Source organism: Pollachius pollachius, assembly GCF_949987615.1.
Source record: "Pollachius pollachius genome assembly, chromosome: 16".
In the NCBI taxonomy this organism is placed as follows: domain Eukaryota; kingdom Metazoa; phylum Chordata; class Actinopteri; order Gadiformes; family Gadidae; genus Pollachius; species Pollachius pollachius.
The window spans coordinates 1,273,045-1,294,262 of NC_136949.1; the positions used below are offsets into that span (position 1 = coordinate 1,273,045).

At 50.8% G+C, this 21,218-nt stretch overlaps 1 protein-coding gene across 1 annotated transcript in view; it reads right to left on the reverse strand.

Moving 5' to 3' along the window:
- Window positions 1-5,886: 5,886 nt before the first annotated feature.
- Window positions 5,887-21,218, reverse strand: part of col12a1b (collagen, type XII, alpha 1b) — a 112,887-nt gene continuing 97,555 nt past the window's right edge. Inside the window, 13 exon segments of the mRNA XM_079754169.1 lie at window positions 5,887-6,241; window positions 8,099-8,269; window positions 9,319-9,387; window positions 10,524-10,709; window positions 11,067-11,133; window positions 11,631-11,666; window positions 11,760-11,831; window positions 12,347-12,400; window positions 12,532-12,585; window positions 14,692-14,745; window positions 15,950-16,045; window positions 16,928-16,981; window positions 18,582-18,674. Coding sequence (XP_079610295.1) covers window positions 6,117-6,241; window positions 8,099-8,269; window positions 9,319-9,387; window positions 10,524-10,709; window positions 11,067-11,133; window positions 11,631-11,666; window positions 11,760-11,831; window positions 12,347-12,400; window positions 12,532-12,585; window positions 14,692-14,745; window positions 15,950-16,045; window positions 16,928-16,981; window positions 18,582-18,674 — 1,131 coding nt within the window. The 3' untranslated portion in view covers window positions 5,887-6,116.

The following is a 21,218-nucleotide window of genomic DNA, read 5'->3' on the forward strand; positions in this document are numbered from 1 at the left end:
CCTTCAGATCCGCTGGCTTTTTTGTTTTTTGTTTCGACCGGCATCTTCCGGTCGGTTGTAAACGATGAGTCCGCCATTAAACCTCAAACGCACACATTTCGTTCAGATGGAGTCAGAGACAGCTGGGTCTTAACGGACTGGATCCACGCATAGAGGCGCCATAAACAGGCAGATCAGCACCGGCGTGAGCAACGCGGGCCTCGTGAGGAGAACCAATCCCATAAAAGAGAAACAGCTGATGCAGCTCGGTGCCACAACGGTTCTGGAATCAACGGGCGAGGCGCGCCTCCATACCGGGAAACTATTTTTATGATCCGACTGCGAGGACACTTCGAAACGTGACAAAAAGGGTCCCGAGGTTCACGACGGCTTCACGAGACGCCAGAGCGGCCGACGCGATTGGACAGACACAGGGAGACGGGAGAGACGTCTGTTTGGATTCAGAGGGACATCACCAGGTGTGTCCTGACGGGAGAAGATCTTAATCGTCAGAACAAACCCCACGTTGAGCAACACCGAGCAATGCCGCAGTGTCACTTGTTGAGGAACACCGCGATAGCGCTGCATTCTTCAGACTATACCGGCCTGGAGTTCAACTCCACCAATTTTCAGACCGCTCCATGAAGCTCCCGCCCCTTAGGTCGTCCACAGCCCAGAGGAGAGCCTTTAGAAGATGATCAGAGCCTTCAGAAGATGATCAGAGCCTTCAGAAGATGATCAGAGTCTTCAGAAGATAATCAGAGCCTTCAGAGCTCAGGGGGGAGAAGATGATCAGAGCCTTTAGAAGATGATCAGAGCCTTCAGAAGATGATCAGAGCCTTCAGAAGAGGATCAGAGCCTTCAGAGGATGATCAGAGCCTTCAGAAGATGATCAGAGCCATCAGAAGATGATCAGAGCCTTCAGAAGATGATCAGAGCCTTCAGAAGATGATCAGAGCCTTCAGAAGATGATCAGAGCCATCAGAAGATGATCAGAGCCTTCAGAAGATGATCAGAGCCTTCAGAAGATAATCAGAGCCTTCAGAGCTCAGGGGGGAGAAGATGATCAGAGCCTTCAGAAGATGATCAGAGCCTTTAGAAGATGATCAGAGCCTTCAGAAGATGATCAGAGCCTTCAGAAGATGATCAAAGCCTTCAGAAGATGATCAGAGCCTTCAGAAGATAATCAGAGCCTTCAGCGCTCAGGGGGGAGAAGATTATCAGAGCCTTCAGAAGAGATCCAGGTCGGGCTTTGATGCAGGCCCTTAGGTCCTGACAACCATCCGTCATTAACAATAACAAATAAATCACGCACCTTTCATCTGAAACGGTCCAGCTGACGTGACACTTCGCTCCTGAGTGTCTGCTCATGGTTTCATGTTACTTTCTCCTCCCGTCCGTCATCGGGGTCGTATACAGTAGTAGTATCCACGGAAACCTGCCGACCGGTACCGGTGTTGACATGGTATCCATGGCAACCGGCGGCATTAAAGCCAGCGGTCCGGAGCGCCCATAGAAGGAGGAGAAGGAGGAGGACGAGGAGGAGAAAAGCCGCTGTGTTAAATGTCCGCTAACCGTTTGTGACCCTAGACCCGCGCGGCTAACGGAAACATGGGTTATGTTACAAATGGACGCACGCAAACCTTAGAGTAAAAATAAACGAGAAGCCGTGTGGTCATGCCGGGCTATTTTGACTGCCGTGTCACTGCGGGAACCTTCTAGACTTTAAAGGTCCCATGACATGCCACTAGGTGTGAGTGTGATTAGCCGTTGCAAGCCGTTTTGAAAATCTCTTATGACATCACAGGTGGGCGTGTCCACCTAGATGTGTGCTGGATAGATCAGTCTACCAGCCTACCCAGTGGACTGTAGCAAAAGTTGCTCATCTATCTGTCACACATCTAGGTGGATCAAAACAGCTTGTAATGGCTAATCACAATCACACCTAGTGGGATGTCATTGGTCCTTTAAAGATTGATATTGGATGTTGGTTTTTGTTGCTTTCCTCGTTCGGTGAGTCAGAGCCCGATGCTAGACTCAAGTGTGCGGGGGAATATTCGAACCTTTTCTTTGCTCTACTTCAAACTATTGTCTTCAATCCCCGGCTTAATCAATGAAGGTATCTTAAATCGTCTTGGTGGAATATGAAAGCATATTTCACAAGGTTATGCTTTGTGTTTGACGTGTGTCTCGATGTGAATTTTGTCCCGAGTTACGGGAACATCAAAGCCGAGGATAATTCTTTGTTGACAGACTGAGTGATCGGAACAGCTGTTACCAATCACCAAACCCCACCCCCCACCCTACCCCCACCTACAGAAGGTCAGCTCAACCCCACCCTCTCATATTAGAGATCCGATCAGCGCTTTGATCCAAGGAGACTTGGAGTGAGTTCAGTTGTCATTAGGAGCAGGTAGGGGTTAGACAGTGCAGAGACAGGTCATTAAGGAGCAGGTAGGGGTTAGACAGTACAGAGACGGGTCATTAAGGAGCAGGTAGGGGTTAGACAGTACAGAGACAGGTCATTAAGGAGCAGGTAGGGGTTAGACAGTACAGAGACAGGTCATTAAGGAGCAGGTAGGGGTTAGACAGTACAGAGACAGGTCATTAAGGAGCAGGTAGGGGTTAGACAGTACAGAGACAGGTCGTTAAGGAGCAGGTAGGGGTTAGACAGTACAGAGACAGGTCATTAAGGAGCAGGTAGGGGTTAGACAGTACAGAGACAGGTCATTAAGGAGCAGGTAGGGGTTAGACAGTACAGAGACAGGTCATTAAGGAGCAGGTAGGGGTTAGACAGTACAGAGACAGGTCATTAAGGAGCAGGTAGGGGTTAGACAGTACAGAGACAGGTCATTAAGGAGCAGGTAGGGGTTAGACAGTACAGAGACAGGTCATTAAGGAGCAGGTAGGGGTTAGACAGTACAGAGACAGGTCATTAAGGAGCAGGTAGGGGTTAGATAGATGACGTTGGGGATCGAACCCAGTGCCCTTCCACTGGGAGTCGACCCCCTCACCACTGGACTGTCCTGCCAGTATTTCCCAGCTCTCCCAGCTCTCAGTTTAACAACGTTCTGCTTGGACCGCTAGCGACTATAAAGCCGGCTTTACAGCCCAGACGGGTTTTGATTAAAACATGTCACTATCGCACCCAACGGACAACGTCGTAAATATCCCTGCTGCCCCACACTCACACAGACACACACACACACACACACACACACACACACAGTCGATTAGGCTGATACCGTTCACAGAACACAAAGGAAACACTGACTCACCAGGAGTAGAACGGACCCAAGAGCCCAGGTGAGCCGTGATAAATACAGCTGGGACGCATTGGGCTCACAGGACCAGTGGACGATGGTCTCATTAGCTCCACTGAGGTGTCCCTGATTAGGGGTCTGCCCCTCTGTGTGCCCGGGCCCGGTCGGCAGGCCAAACTAGTGAAGACAGGTCTGGTGCCAGCTGCCCGGTCCATGGCAGAGCCCTAGTTAGTCTTATGAGCGTTTGTTAAAGGTCTCTTGGGCTGTAGGGCCTTCAGGAGGGTTGACATCTGAGCATCTGACTGAACTTAAATATATAGATTAAGAAGCATCTTTACATTTTTTCCCTAATCAATACCCACTGTCCACTTTCCAACGGTAACCACTCTGTACTGTCTAACCCCTACCTTCTCCTTAATGACCTGTCTCTGTACTGTCTAACCCCTACCTGCTCCTTAATGACCCGCATCTATACTGTCTACCCCCTACCTTCTCCTTAATGATCTGTCTCTGTACTGTCTAACCCCTACCTGCTCCTTAATGACCCGCATCTATACTGTCTACCCCCTACCTTCTCCTTAATGACATGTCTCTGTACTGTCTAACCCCTACCTGCTCCTTAATGACCTGTCTCTGTACTGTATAACCCCTACCTGCTCCTTAATGACCTGTCTCTGTACTGTCTAACCCCTACCTGCTCCTTAATGACCTGTCTCTGTACTGTCTAACCCCTACCTGCTCCTTAATGACCTGTCTCTGTACTGTCTAACCCCTACCTGCTCCTTAATGACCTGTCTCTGTACTGTCTAACCCCTACCTGCTCCTTACTGACCTGTCTCTGTACTGTCTAACCCCTACCTGCTCCTTACTGACCTGTCTCTGTACTGTCTAACCCCTACCTGCTCCTTAACGACCTCTCTCGGTACTGTCTAACTCCTACCTGCTCCTTAATGACCTGCCTCTGCCTCTCTGTGTGTTGCTGGGATAAAGCCATCTGCTAAATACCTCAATGGTGATGACTACTGAGTGGTAAACAGTGAAAAGGAACATTTTTGTGGAGTTAGCGTGTCTGTCTGCATTGGTTTCCTATTGCTTCCATTCAGTAGGAACTGTGACTCACTGCTGAGCAGAAGTGACCTCATCTCGGACTGCCCGGGAGCCCACAAATGGGGGGGGGGAGTAACTAAATGGAGTCCCATTGAACCTCTACTCCAAATCCAAATCCAATTGGACGAGCCCTGAGATGTTTAGACTTCCCTTCTACTGTCCCACAACAGATGACTCTAGGAGCTTTGTGGGTGTGTGTGTTTATGTGTCCCTGTGTGTGGCTGTTTGTCTGTGTTTGTTTGTGCGTATGTGTGTGTGTGTGCGTGACTATGTGTGTGGCTGTGTGCGGCTATGTGTCTTTGTTTTAGTGTGTGTTTATGCATGTGTGTAACTGTGTGTCTTTGTGTGTGCGTGTTTATGTTTGTGTGTGTGTCGTGACTGTGTGTATGTGTGACTGTGTGTTTGACTTTTTGTCTGTAAATGCAAGATGAGGATGCTGATGATGAGGATGAAGATGAAGAATTTGTTTATGTTTATTTCAGACAATGATTCGGGAGTTCAATGCAGGTTAACTTAGCACAAAACACTACATCCCTCTTTACTTATTGTGCTCGGCTGCCATATTTCCCCTAATGCTATCGTGCTAGGGGAGAAGAGTGACGTTAAGCCAGCTCCATGCCATCTTTCACTTGTTTTAGAGACTAGAACAGTTTAAAGACATTTCTCCCCCTTAGTGAATAACCAAGAACGTTGTGGATGTTTTTAAATCCATCAAATTCAGAACATTCTGAAATCTGTCAACACAAGTGACGACTTGTTCAATTGTGTAGTTAATAGTTTCTGTATGAAGAGAATAATGACACAGAAGCCAGTTGATTTTCAGTAGTTTTATTGAAAAATGCCTCTTCTGTTTCAGAAATAAATAAGAAAATAAGGCTGTGGGGTTCACAATCTGCAGTTCAAAAACAAGCAGCAATTCCATATCCATAGTCTTGCAAGCAGCTTCCCTCTGCATTTTGATATTTGAAATAAACGGCAACAACTCTCTTCTGGTTAGAAGGAGAGGTCGACGGTAACACTAAATATACACCACAGACATGCAAATTCCACCTTTCCGTAATGTGTTTTGACGGCGTAAAAAAAAAAAAGAAAATGATAAATATTTGAGATACAAAATCTATGCGGTGTGTAACTTGTCCTACTGGAAGTGAATCTCTGTAAAGGCACTCTGAACAGAAAAGGCTATATAAGTTAAAGAAGTAGAAAGAAACCACAAGTGCGGCTTTTATATTTTGGACTTATCGTCATGGCAACTTACGAATAACATTTCATAACACCTCTCTCTCGCCGACGACCACTTCCTGTGGAGCAGGAAGTCGTTTCCCCTCTTCTTCCTGTTCGCTTTGTGATGAAGCCGGCAGGACCCAGCACTGCTCGTTGATAAACCCGGGATGAGTTGATTAAACGGCCAATTATTGAAAGAAACAAAACCAATTATTGTAGATGTTTTCGTCCAATTGACTTTCAGTCCAAGAAAAGCGTTTGGCTCCGCCCCCTCCCCCCGACCCAACCCCGCCCCCCTCCCTCTTAAGCCCCTCCTCCAAAACCACGGGAGCTCAAACCAAAACGACCCCCTGAGATTCCTCAAGGCATCAAAATCGCGTTCCCGGAAAATACGGGCAAGGTATCAAACCCTGTTGTTTGTGGTGGGTGAACATATGAAGGAATGCAGCTTATGATAGCGATTACGTAACAGATACATCGACCACAGGTTGGAACACATGGAGAAACACAACAAAACAAGGAACTCCGGGCGGCGGGCCGGACTTAGGACGCTCGCCTCTTAGACGGCGTCCGCGATAGAGACCTCTTCAGTCGCAGGTTGTGTGAGAGCTCCTCCTCTTCCTCGTGGACGGGCGCCCGGTAGCTGTTGGGCTGTGCCGGCCGTTGGTCTGTCCGTCAGAGTGAGGGGGAGGAGGAGGTGGATTGGACAACAGACAACGGGTTTACATCCAGGCACGGAGGGACATGTTTCATGGACTGCTGGCCGGACGGACGCAGGACACAAGCAGCTGGAAACATCAGCACCTGCACTCTAAAGTGCTTTTCAGCCCTTTCGCTTTCTTTCGTATTATGATCGTATTCAAGAATCAATTGTGTCACTTTTTGTCAGTTAATCATCGACAAAAAAGAAAAAAATCAAGTCAATTTAAATTAATAATCAATAAGAAGATCCTTTCAATAACCATATTAAAGGGTTTCATCACAGAGACACACAAGCGTTGAAATTGAATGGAAAATCAACCACGGTAAAAAAGAAACATTAGTACACAATTCCAATACTTTGTACATTAGTAAGTCAAATAAAAAAAACATACAAAATGTTTAAAAAAGGTTATTTTTCTACGTTGTGTCGAATGGACTCAAAGTGGAGACGGAGGCAGGAAGTCGGCATTCCACAAGCAGCAGATGGTTACGATGCAAGCCTGGCGCTACGGATGTTAGGAGGGGGACAGCGTTGGACGCGGGTTCGATTTCCCGCGTACACAAGGCCCAGGAATTAGTGTTTTTATTTACAGATGTCGCCTCGGACAGAGACGATGTGACCGGGTGGTGTCGCGGAGCTCCTGGCCTGTACATGTCCACCGCGGTGTTAGTAAGACTGCCGGTCGGGTTTGATTCATGCTGCTCCCGTCTCGCTCTGATTGGTCGCCGGCATCAAGGTGCAAAATGGCGTCAAGGTGCAAAATGGCTGCCTGCTTGGGACGTTCCCTAAGATGTTAGTAGTCCTCCTCTTTGAGTGGGTTAATGGTTTTGCTCCGTCGCTGGTTATCCGTGAACAGGGGTGCGAGCGGGTGAGTGTGGTTGTGGGAGGGTGGGGGGGTTGAGTGGGGGGGCAGGTTGGTGTTTTGGAGGGAAAGCGTTGCAGGGACAGAGTGAGTTACTATGATGAACCTGAAACAGGCCAAACAGGAAGGGAGGTCAACTGGCGTGTTACCAGCAACAAGTCAAACATTACTGTCAACGGGGGTTAGTTAGTAACGTAGGGGTTAGTTAGTACCATAGGGGTTAGTTAGTTCCATAGGGGCTATTTAGACCATACTATGAACCGTGGTTAGTTAGTACCATAGGGGTTAGTTACTACCAGACTATGAGCCGGGGTTAGTTAGTACCATAGGGGTTAGTTACTACCATACTATGAACCGGGGTTAGTTAGTACCATAGGGGTTAGTTACTACCAGACTATGAACCGGGGTTAGTTAGTACCATAGGGGTTAGTTACTACCAGACTATGAACCGGGGTTAGTTAGTACCATAGGGGTTAGTTACATACCGTCTTGATCACATTAAGGGTTAGGGTTGCCTTATTTAAAAGTAACATGGTAAATAATAAGTTAATAAACCTTTCGTTGAGAACTTTCGCTTCCAAACTCATATTCACCTTTCATGAATGGGGTCCTAAGGGGGTTCTAAGGGGGTTCTGGGAGAGTTCTAAGGAGGGTTCTGAGGGGGTTCTAAGGGGGTTCTGGAGGGCGTTCTAAGTGGGGTTCTGAGGGGGTTCTAAGGGGGGTTATGAAGGGGTTCTAAGGGGTTTTTTAAAAGGGTTCTGAGGGGGTTCTAAGGGGAGTTCTGAGGGGGTTCTAAGGGGGTTCTAAGGGGGTTCAAAGGGGGTTCTAAGAGAGTTCTGAGGGGGTTCTAAGGGGGTTCTAAGGGGGTTCTAAGAGAGTTCTGAGGGGTTCTAAGGGGTTCTAAGGGGGTTCTGAGGGGGTTCTGAGGGGGTTCTGGGGGGATTCCCTGGTGCTGCTTACCTCTGTATCCTTGTCCGTTGTAGGGGATGCCCACGCACTGGGACGAGTCGCAGTACCCCGCCGGCCCTGGGGGGCCCCTCACCCCGGCGTGGCCCTGGCGTCCCGGGGGACCGCGGGGCCCAGCGCTGCCTGGAGGCCCCGTGGTCCCGGTCCGGCTCTCACCGGGCGGACCTGGGGAACCAGCCCACGTTAGACGGGATCACAGCGGACAGATGACAGGACATAAAGCCCTTCAGATGAGAGATCAGAAGACTTTGGATGACAGCAGACGGGGATAAGGAGAGATATTAGGGTATATTTGTTGAGAGATTAGATGAGATCAGAAAAGGGATGATATTAGATCAGATGACATTGTATTAGAGGTAATAATAAATGATGATTGTAAACATGCGGTACCACTGGGGACCTCATTTGGTAAAATTAGGTTTCACTTGAATAATTCTCTGAACTTTCCCTGGACTACCAGGGAAAGTAGGAATACCGACACATGCCCCACTGACAGAACCCCCATCCCAGTGTCCTCATCCCAGTCTGACTTCATGAAGTCACGTCCGCACTAATGGGGCCGGATTCACTTCTAACAATGTGTGTGTGTGTGTGTGTGTGTGTGTATGTGGGAGAGAGAGAGGAGATAGAGAGAGAAGGGATTTACTGATCCCTCTCTCTGGTTCGTCTAGACGTCCTCTGAGCCAGACACACACACACACACACACACACACACACACACACACACACACACACACACACACACACACACACACACACACACACACACCTTCACCAGATGTTGTGAGTAGAGGCAGAGGGGGAGGAGAGGAAGGGAGGGGGTTGGAATGAATCATCTACTTGCAACTCTGGATCTACTATCACACACACACACACACACACACACACACACACACACAGACACACACACAGCTATAGACACACACACACAGACACAGAGATATACACACACACACACTGGTGATGAGCGTCGGCCCAAACTTGCTGACTCTCCACGACTGGACCACTATGACCTCGTTCCCCGCCCCCCCCCCTCTAACTCCCCGCCCGGCCCCCCCTTCCGTCCCACACACACAGCCGCTTCCTGAGGGCGTGCACGTCGCTACGCTAAGCAGCTGGAGGCTAGCAGCTGGAGGCTAGCAGCTGGAGGCTAGCAGCTGGAGGCTAGCCGCTAGCCGCAGGCTGCAGCGCTGGAGGGGCGGGATGTAGAGTACCTTGGGGACCTCTCTGTCCTCTCTGGCTCACACCTGCCGGGCCTCGCTCGCCCTTCTCGCCCGCTGCACCTGCAGGTCACACACACACGCACACACACACACGCACACACACACACACACACACACACACAAACAGAGGAGTTAGCTCCGGTGGAACACAAGGACATGACCTCATGAGGCAACGCATCCCAGAAGAATGATGTCACCCCAAAAGATGATGTCACACTACAGAGCGATGATGTCACAGGCTACAGAACGATGATGTCACACGCTACAGAGCAATTATGTCCCACTACAGAACGATGATGTCACAAGCTACAGAACGATGATGTAACACACTGGAGAACGATGATGTCACACCCTACAGAACAATGATTCACAGGCTCCAGAACGATGGTGTCTCACGCTACTGAACGATGATGTAACAGGCTACAGAATGATGACGTCACACTCTACAGAAGGACGATATCACATGTTATACAATAATGATGTCACCCACTGGAGAACAATGATGTCACACACTACAGAATGATGACGTCAAACGTTCCAGAACGATGATGTCACACGCTACAGAACTATGATGTCACACGCTACAGAACGATTTCACACGCTACTGAACGATGATCTCATAGGCTACAGAACAATGTCACACGTTACAGAACGATGATGTCACACGTTACAGAACGATGACGTCACACACTACAGAACGATGATGTCACACGCTACTGAACGATGATGTCACACGCTACTGAACGATGATGTCACAGGCTACAGAGCGATGATGTCACACGCTACAGAGCGATGATGTCACACGCTACAGAACTATGATGTCACACGCTACAGAACGATTTCACACGCTGAAGACCGATGATGTCACAGGCTACAGAACAATGATGTCACAGGCTACGGAATGATGATGTCACACGCTACAGAACGATGATGTCACAGGCTACGGAATGATGATGTCACACGCTACAGAACGATGATGTCACAGGCTACAGAACGATGATGCCCCACGCTACAGAGCGATGATGTCACACGCTACAGAGCGATGATGTCACACGCTACAGAGCGATGATGTCACACGTTACAGAGCAACACCGCTCTGCAGGTCACGTCGGTGGCAGAGACGAACACGTTGCCGTGATGTCGTGATGTGGGTCATGACCCGTATCGGTGAAGGGGGGTGGGGTCCCCACACGTACCTCTCTCCCCCAGTTGCCCGGGTAATCCTGGGCCGCCGGGGAAACCGTTCCTCCCCGTCTGGCCGGGCTCTCCGCGGGCGCCCTGACCTCCGGGGGGCCCCGGGGGTCCGGCCGGCCCCGGGGTGCTGCTGCCACGGTAACCGCTGGGGATCTGGTTGATCATGGAGCTGACGCGGGACATTTGTGCTGCGGAGCCCGGGAGAGGAAACAAAAGCATTCTCAAGACACCTGAGGAGGCACCTGAGGAGGCCCCAGACGACACCTGAGGAGACCCCTGAGGAGACACCTGAGGAGACACCTGAGGAGGCCCCAGAGGAGACACCTGAGGAGACACCTGAGGAGACCCCTGAGGAGACACCTGAGGAGACACCTGAGGAGACACCTGAGGAGGCCCCAGAGGAGACACCTGAGGAGACACCTGAGGAGACACCTGAGGAGACACCTGAGGTGACACCTGAGGTGACACCTCAGGTGTCACCTCAGGTGTCGTCTGGGGGACCCGGAGGTGCTCCCCGCCCCAGGAGGTGTACTGAGCGGACTCACCGTTGACCAGCTGCTCACAGACCTGCCTGGCGATGGAGCGCATCATGTTCTGGGGAGCGAAGTCGCCCTGGGGACAGACACAAGGACACACAGACACACAGACACACGGACACACGGACACACGGACACACGGACACACGGACACACGGACACACAGTGAGTCGGGACAGCAGACGTCAGAGGTCAGAGGTCAGGTGCCTTCACCCCGCCCCCCGTACCAGACCGGACCGGTCAGACCCTGCAGAGGTCTGAGGAAGCTCCTGGCTGGAGAACATGTGGAGAAGGCTCATGCCGCATTTAGCAGAAGCTTTATTTAGCAGAAGCTTTAATCCAAAGCGCTTTGCACTGAGTACATCTGTCAGAATAAAGAGAAACAACAATATATCTCTGTCGGTACAGTAGGGATGTTCATAGAACCAAGTGCCGAGCACTAACAACCACTAGGTTAACCCGTTAACCTAGAGTGCCGTCTCCACCTCCACCCTCCACAACCCCACCCCTCCCAGGACCCAGATCCCGGGAGCCCCCAGGGTTCCCCTAACGTCCGCACCCAGCGGGACTCACCCTCTCTCCCTTGTCTCCCTTCCCGCCGGACGCGCCCTGGACAGAGAGAGGAAGAAGGTCGTTAGGGTCGCGTCCCCAAGGGGTCGGAGGTCGGGGTTGGATGTTGCGGTGGGGATGGTGGATACTCACCGGAACGCCGTTGTCTCCGGGTTTTCCTGGTTGGCCCGCGTGTCCAGGACCGCCGGGAGACCCGGGAGCTCCCTGTTGGGGGGGGAGGAGGAGGGAGGAGGGAGGAGGGGGGGGGGGGGGGGGGGGGGGGGGGGGGAATCATTAGAACTTTCATTGGGGAAATGGAAATGATATGAGAAGTGGTTATGATTGGTCAGGGCCGTGTCCAATAGGGTCAGGTTTTGGCAAAGGTTGAAGCCAATCTCACTCATAGACACACGCACGCACGCGCACACACACACACACACACACACACACAAAGAGACAGACACACAGAAACACAGACAGACATGCTTGACATCATCGCTAAAGGACACTCAGGGAGTTCTATCGGACTCCAGTGCAGCTGCACCGTTCACCATCACAATGGTTTGACATTAATACTAATGTTTTTGAACTGTAGGTGTAATGGTTTTAAACTGTAGACGTGGTTGGCTGGAGGACGTGGAGCAGGAGGAGGAGGAGGAGGAGGAGGAGGAGGAGGAGGAGTGTTGCAGACTATACACTCTCAGGGGTTGGTCTGGACCGCTGAACAGAGGTCAACGTACCATGGGCCCAGCGGGGCCCCTGGGTCCGTTCATGCCGTCTTTACCCGGGGGTCCCTGGAACGGCAAGGGGGGGGGGGGGGGGGGGGGTTAAATCACTGCTTCTGTTTCCCTTCAGACCCCTGTGGCGGCGCCTAGCGACCACACGGGCGGCCAATGAGAGCAGAGGAACCATGAGGAGGACTCACCCTGATCCCAGCCGGTCCGATGGGGCCCGGGGGCCCGGAGGTACCGGGGAGACCCTGTGGAGCACACACACACACACAGGCACACACACACACACACACACACACACACACACACACACAGGTTCAGTCCAGTGAGTGCCATTCACGCCGCCCGCCTCGTAAATCTCCTCTCGTTAGTTCTGAGATTGTTCACTCAGAATCTCTTCTCTGTGTAGTTTTCTTTTTATCTGTCAATCCCCGGATCGCCTTTGATGCCTGGCCGCCCACTAACAGGCTACATGATGGATCCAAGATCCAACTGATCAGCCCTCATAAGGTCAGCTGCTCTAACACCGTCACCTGCGGCCCTGCCGCATGTGACAGCTAACAGCTACTGCTAACAGCTACAGCCCAGCCACAGCTAACAGCTACAGCCCAGTCACAGCTAACAGCTACTGCTAACAGCTACAGCCCAGCCACAGCTACTGCTAACAGCTACAGCCCAGCCACAGCTAACAGCTACAGTTAACAGCTACTGCTAACAGCTACAGCCCAGCCACAGCTAACAGCTACAGCCCAGTCACAGCTAACAGCTACTGCTAACAGCTACAGCCCAGCCACAGCTAACAGCTACTGCTAACAGCTACAGCCCAGCCACAGCTAACAGCTACTGCTAACAGCTACAGCCCAGCCACAGCTAACAGCTACTGCTAACAGCTACAGCCAAGCCACAGATAACAGCTACTGTTAACAGCTACTGCTAACAGCTACAGCCCAGCCACAGCTAACAGCTACAGTTAACAGCTACTGCTAACAGCTACAGCCCAGTCACAGATAACAGCCACAGCCTAGCTATAGCCCAGTTACATCCCAGCTACACCCAGCTACAGCCCAGTCACAGCTAACAGCTACAGCCCAGTCACAGCTAACAGCTACAGCCCAGTCACAGCTAACAGCTACACCCCAGTCACAGCTAACAGCCACAGCTAACAGCTACAGCCCAGCTACAGCCCAGCAACAGCCAACAGCTACAGCTAGCCAGCCACAGCTAACAGCCACAGCTAACAGCTACAGCCCAGCTACAGCCCAGCAACAGCCAACAGCTACAGCTAGCCAGCCACAGCCTGCCTGTAGCCAGTGTGTCGTTGGGCAAGGCAGGAGCTTTGACTGAACGACAGGATGCCTGGATGTGAAGTATGGTCTCATGAAGGTCCGGTTGGAGACACAAAGACCTAGAAGACGTTCCCTTACTATGGACGTCATTGAGCTAAACGACATGTTTAGACGTGGAACATGCATTGGTAGATGGAGGACGGACGGACAAACAGATGGTTTATTGACCGATGGATGGCTGAAGGAGTCAGTGAGTGAGTGAGTGAGTGAGTGAGCGAGTGAGTTTGAACCTACTGGAACCGTCCAACCTAAGAACATACGTACACTTGCAGGGTCCTATTAAGAGACATTTCAGAGAAAAAGCAGCACAATAAAAGCCCCAACTGCCAGCACTTTATCTGGATTCCAGAGTAAAAGCGCTGTCAGGCGGAGTTGAGCCTAATGTGTGGTGCACTTGATGCGTGACGTCCACTAAGCCCCCAATCAATCTCCAGGGAGCTCCGGTGGAGGAGTTCCAACCGCTACCGACTAATGGCTTTGACTCGCAGGAATCCTGTCCATACTTCAGCAGCACCTCATCGCTCATTGAAAGCGATCCTCTTCCCGGTGTTTTCATTGGTCATCACCCCCGCCCGTCTCTGAGTGACGGGTGGAGATCTAACCCTCTCACCTCCACAAGGAGTGGGAGAGGAGAACAGATGCTCAGCACTCTCCCTCTTTACAGACTTCTGATTGGTCCCTGGCATCAGTCGTTCCTCACTCTTAAGAAGGGCTTTAATCTAGAAGTAATCTTTCAAAAGCATGGACTCTGCACTCCCCCTTGACACTCTCTCTCTCTCTCTCTCTCTCTCTCCCTCCTGCCCTCCGTCTCTCTCTCCCTCTCCCTCTCTCTCTCTCCCTCTCTCTCCGACCTCTCTCTCTCTCCCTCTCCTCCCTTTTGTGATATAGTGAGCATGGCTCTGTGGCCAGGCGAGAGGCCAGAGTGGTAGTCTGACAGCAGAACCTTTTGGTTTCCTGTTTTGAGTCCCCCCCCCCTCCCAACGGGACCCCGGCCAGCAGAACACATACCTTCATCCCGGGAAGGCCTGAGTCACCAGGATCTCCCTTAGGTCCAGGTCGGCCCTGCAGAGGAGAGAGAGGGGGAGAGGGGGAGAGAGAGAGAGAGAGAGAGAGAGAGAGAGAGAGAGAGTGCGAGAGAGAGAGAGAGGAAAAGAGAGGGGGGGTAGAGAGAGAGAGAGAGAGAGAGAGAGAGAGAGCGAGAGAGAGAGAGAGGAAAAGAGAGGGGGGGTAGAGAGAGAGAGAGAGGAAGAGAGAGGAAAAGAGAGAGGGGGGGTAGAGAGAGAGAGAGGGGGCGGAGGGGGTGAGAGAGTGAGAGAGACAGAGAGGGAGAGAGAGGGAGAGAAAGAGAGAGAGAGAGAGGGGGGGAGGGAGAGAGAGAGAGGGAGGGAGAGAGAGAGAGGGAAGGAGAGGGGGAGTAAGAGGGGGGAGAGACACAGAAGATGAATCAGCGAGGGGAGGGTGGAGGAAGAGGTGAACCGCCACAACACGTCACGCTTTGCAGTCATTAAAATGCCAAGTCTCTAAGATCCATGTTCCCGACGCCGGGACAGCGGGATTAGGTCTGGGACACGGTCGGTGGGGGAGGCCGGGAATAGAACCTCTGGATCATCTCGTCTGGATTTATGAACACCGAGTGATGGAGGCTTTAATGTCTCTCAGACGTTCAGATACAAATACCGCCAGGGCGTCCAGAACGAGGCCAGATGAGGTCGGTCCATAACTCACAGGGTCGCGAACCCCTCCCCTCTTTAAGGGGATTAAACCCCCTCTCTTTGAGGGGATTAACCTCCTCTCTTTAAGGGGATTAAACCCCCTCTCTTTGAGGGGATTAACCTCCTCTCTTTAAGGGGATTAACCCCTCTCTTTGAGGGGATTAACCTCCTCTCTTTAAGGGGATTAACCCCCTCTCTTTGAGGGGATTAACCTCCTCTCTTTAAGGGGATTAACCCCTCTCTTTGAGGGGATTAACCTCCTCTCTTTAATGGGATTAACCCCCTCTCTTTAAAGGGATTAACCTCCTCTCTTTAAGGGGATTAATCCCCTCTCTTTGAGGGGATTAACCTCCTCTCTTTAAAGGGATTAACCCCCTCCCCTAACAAGGAGCACTGCTACGGCCACTTGGCCCCTAGGGGTCAGAGGTCAGGGGTCAGAGAGCCCTCACCTGGAACCTTAGGGGTCAGAGAGGCGTGGCCCTCAGGGGTCACAGAGCTCAGGGGTCAGAGAACTCATGTGGCCCTCAGAATTAGTGGGGGGGGGGGTTACTTACAGCTTCTCCTGGGATGGACATGCCGCTGGGGCCCTGGGGCCCGGGTAGACCCAGGGGTCCGGGGAGCCCCATCACCCCAGGGTGGCCCAAAGGCCCCTGAGAGGGAGAGGGGGACACCGGTCAGAGACACTGGACCAGCGGAGAGACCGGCAACAACAGGATATGATACAGAAATAGAATGTTAGCATTTACATTGAGGGCATTTATCAGACGCTTTCATCCAAAGTGTACATTTGTAAGAAAAAGAGAAACAACAATATCTCTCTGTCGGCACAGAAAGGATGTTCATAGAACCAAGTGCCGAGCGCTAACAATCACTAGGTTAACACATTCCCCGTATACAACAGAGATATATAGGATAAGATGCTACACCATGCTAAGTACCATATTTAAGTGCAAGGACATACAACATACAATATGTCTCTATATGTCTCTTTCAATATTCTGTATGTCGATTTATGTTTGTGTATTTTGTATTTCCTAGCATTGTCTGGTTTTTAACGTGATCTCTGTGCTCTGTTCGTGTCCTGAACCTCTTCTGCAGTGACAGCCAGGACCCCTGAGTGGGATAATGGAGGATATCTTCTCCTCAGTCAGTCAGTTCATCTGGGACCGGTTCCCAGCTTCTCACATGCTACTGTGTGAATCAACAACAGATCCTGGATGACAGCTGCTGCTGTTAGCTCCGGTGTCGGGCAGGAGATCAACCGAGTTTAAAAGGTGGATCTGGAATGTGGATTATTTATCTTAAATTCTTTATTCTATTTATTTTAAACAGTTACTCTTATTTCTCCCTGGCTGTCTGCAGGCTGTTCTATGGAAGTCTGGCGAAACCAGAAGACAAAATACCAACCGCTGCCTGAACACATAAGGTAAACATCAAGCCTTCGACTTCGCCGGCGTCACCAGGGCAGTAGGCGTGGCTACTGTACAGGGCGGGGCTTATCCGGGGGGGGGGGGGGGGGGGGGGGTACTCACAGCTATTCCGGTCTCTCCGCGCTCCCCTCGGAGACCCTTGGATCCCGGGGCACCCTGGGGAGGAGAGAGGCGGTCGTCAGGTGAAGCCTACCGTTAAGCCAACGTTGGACTGCAGCTGGAGTCAATCTGTACGCTGCGATACGTTCACTGAATAGGAACAAATGTGTGCTGGCTCGCAGCGGCTATTTGGTCCCCTATTTTCATTTGCCATTTAGCGTATTTGGCTTATAAGTAACTTACCCACCATCATATAGATGACATAAACACTGACGGATGGCTAATGAATATTCAACAGAGGGTCATTTCGTTTTGGTGGGCCTAAGTCCATCGTTCCATGAATTCTATGGAGGGTATTACCTCAAATATACAAGTGAAATACTGCGTTGAGAACCTTTTTCTTTCCATAAAATGCTCTTATATTACGAGCGTCCGAACCGGCAGATGTAGAACAAAGTTTGGGCCAGGAACCGCTCCAGGAAAATAGGTCAGGTTTTATGAGGCGGAGACGACATGTTTTGCTTGGTTACAAGAGTTCATGGTGCAGGACTCTCCACCACTCTCATACCTCCACTCCTGCCACAGCACGACGCTGAAGAACTGGAAAGACTTGGATCTCAGAGAGGAACCAGGACTGTTAGCTTAAAGAACCAGGACTGTTAGCTTAGAGAACCAGGACTGTTAGCTTAGAGAACCAGGACTGTTAGCTAAAAGAACCAGGACTGTTAGCTTAGAGAACCAGGACTGTTCGCTTAGAGAACCAGGACTGTTAGCTTAGAGAACCAGGACTGTTAGCGTAGAAAACCAGGACTGTTAGCTTAGAGAACCAGGACTGTTAACTTAGAGAACCAGGACTGTTATCTTAGAGAACCAGGACTGTTAGCTTAGAAAACCAGGACTGTTAGCTTAGAGAACCAGGATGTTAGCTTAGAGAACCAGGACTGTTAGCTTAGAGAAGAACAGGACTATTAGCCTAGAGTTAGAGAAGAACAGGACTGTTAGCTTAGAGAACGGTCAGCTAAGAGAAGAACCAGGAGGACTGTTAGCTCTGTTATCTACTGGATGGGAGATGGGAGGACAGGAGGCAATATGGAGGAAAGAAAGAAAGAATGAGAGAAACTAAGATGAATAAAGAAAGAAAATAAGAATATATGCAAATAAAGACAGAGAAAGAAAGAAAGAAAGAAAGAAAGAAAGAAAGAAAGAAAGAAAGAAAGAAAGAAAGAAAGAAAGAAAGAAAGAAAGAAAGAACAAAATAAGACAAAAGGTATGGGATGGATTCAGAAACTAAAGCCAGAGGCCTACCGTTGTTGTTGTTGGCCCAGACTGCGGTAGACACGAACAATTATGGCACGCGGGGGGGGATTTAAACCCAAAAAGATAAGGTGGATTTAGGCTTTGGGATCTGCTCCCTTGCTCCCCTTGTTTTACGGGTCTGTATATCTGTCATCGACATCGTACTCTATACCTGATGTCCCAGAGAGGGCGGGGCGTAACCTACAAAATAAGGGTCAAGTCCATTTCGGCAGACTTATCCATTTCGACGACCAAGCCGAACGAAAAACCCTGGATCAACGTGCTGACCGGCGAAGGTGCAGCGTTGTGGGGGTCCGGGGGGGTTGTATAGAGGGTCTCTTCAGAGGCAGGTTGTTCTTACCACCGGGCCGATGGGCCCCTGTTCCCCAGTGCTGGAGCTGTCCGAGGCACAGGTGCAGGCGTTGGGCAGAGCGGGACACTTGGCCTCCTCTCTCTGGGGGAAGAAGAAGAAGAGAGCCCCGTCAATTATAATGGATCCCCACTGTCTGTAGCTCTCAGTCTAAGACCAGTGTCTGTTAATATGGACCCCCACTGTCTGTAGCTCTCAGTCTAAGACCAGTGTCAGTTAACATGGACCCCCACTGTCTGTAGCTCTCAGTCTAAGACCAGTGTCTGTTAACATGGACCCCAACTGTCTGTAGCTCTCAGTCTAAGACCAGTGTCTGTTAACATGGACCCCCACTGTCTGTAGCTCTCAGTCTAAGACCAGTGTCTGTTAATATGGACCCCCACTGTCTGTAGCTCTCAGTCTAAGACCAGTGTCTGTTAACATGGACCCCAACTGTCTGTAGCTCTCAGTCTAAGACCAGTGTCTGTTAATATGGACCCCCACTGTCTGTAGCTCTCAGTCTAAGACCAGTGTCTGTTAACATGGACCCCCACTGTCTGTAGCTCTCAGTCTAAGACCAGTGTCAGTTAATATGGGCCCCCACTGTCTGTAGCTCTCAGTCTAAGACCAGTGTCAGTTAATATGGACCCCCACTGTCTGTAGCTCTCAGTCTAAGACCAGTGTCAGTTAATATGGACCCCCACTGTCTGTAGCTCTCAGTCTAAGACCAGTGTCAGTTAATATGGACCCCCACTGTCTGTAGCTCTCAGTCTAAGACCAGTGTCTGTTAATATGGACCCCCACTGTCTGTAGCTCGGGTGTCCCGTTCACAGACAGGGCGGTTGTAAAGGAAGGACTATAATAAAGGAAGGAGTGATAAGGTTGGTTATGGGTCGGTCGCTGGTTGGTTTCTGTCTAGGTACTGATTGTCTTGAGTAACGGCCAGAGGATTAGTCAGTAGTACAGAGGACTAGTCAGTAATAGTCTTTCTGAAGACCAGAACGTCTTTTTTCCCCTCCTTCTTTTAGGAAGAATTTGTTGACCCTTTTAGCTCTTCTTAAATACAAAAGTACACAGAGATCTGATGGGTTCTGATGGGTGATCATGACTACATCCTAGTTCTGGTAGGGTCCTGGTAGGGTCCTGGTAGAGTTCTGGTTCTGGTAGGGTTCTGGTAGGGTCCTGGTAGGGTTCTGGTAGGGTTCTGGTAGGGTCCTTGTAGGGTTCTGGTAGGGTTCTGGTAGGGTCCTGGTAGGGTCCTGGTAGGGTTCTGGTCCTGGTAGGGTCCTGGTAGGGTCCTGATTCTGGTAGGGTCCTGGTAGGGTCCTGGTAGGGTTCTGGTTCTGGTAGGGTTCTGGTAGGGTCCTGGTCCTGGTAGGGTTCTGGTCCTGGTAGGGTTCTGGTAGGGTTCTGGTTCTGGTAGGGTCCTGGTTGGGTTCTGGTCCTGGTAGGGTCCTGGTAGGGTTCTGGTCCTGGTAGGGTTCTGGTAGGGTAAGGTTCTGGTAGGGTTCTGGTCCTGGTAGGGTCCTGGTAGGGTTCCGGTAGGGTTCTGGTAGGGTTCTGGTAGGGTTCTGGTTCTGGTAGGGTCCTGGTAGGGTTCTGGTAGGGTTCTGGTAGGGTTCTGGTAGGGTTCTGGTTCTGGTAGGGTCCTGGTAGGATCCTGGTAGGGTTCTGGTAGGGTTCTGGTTCTGATATGGGTTCTGGTAGGGTTCTGGTAGGGTTCTGGTTCTGGTAGGGTTCTGGTAGGGTCCTGGTAGAGTTCTGGTAGGGTTCTGGTAGGGTTCTGGTTCTGGTAGGGTTCTGGTAGGGTTCTGGTAGGGTTCTGGCTTGTGCTTGCCCTCAGACCGTATCTTCCCCTCCTGCCTGTTCCCAGCTGTGGTGGTGGAGACACACTTTCTCTCCAGGGGCAAGGTGTTAGAACCTGCATCAAGGTGAGGCAGGCACACACACACACACATACACACACCCACCCATCCTCCCTAACTGACAGAGGACTGTAATTACTTACGACAGGGTGCTTATAATTAATGGCGGTGCTAAAACATCCATCCTCCCCCCTCCCCCCTCCCCTGTGTGTCTGGATGTCATTCCAGAAGAAAGAGCGATGAAGATGTAACAGATGTCTTCTCTGTAGACAGGTCATAGAGTGTCCAACAACACTCCCCCACACGCACACACAAACACATACACACCAAAACACATGCATACACACACACACACACACACCAAAACACATGCATACAGACACACACACACACACCAAAACACATGCATACAGACACACACACACAAACCAAAACACATGCATACAGACGCACACACACACAAACACACACCAAAACGCATGCATACAGACACACACACACAAACACACACACCAAAACACATGCATACAGACACACACACACAAACACAAAAATAAACACACAGACACAAAAAGCCACATGCATACAGACACACACATAAACACACATAAACAAACACATGCATAGACTCAAACACACACACACACACACACAGGCACACAAACACATGCATACAGACACATACACACACACACACACACACACACACACACACACCCCCCCCACACAAACACACGCACACACACAGCGCTGTGTGTTGCTCCTACACAGAGCGGCCTCCTCC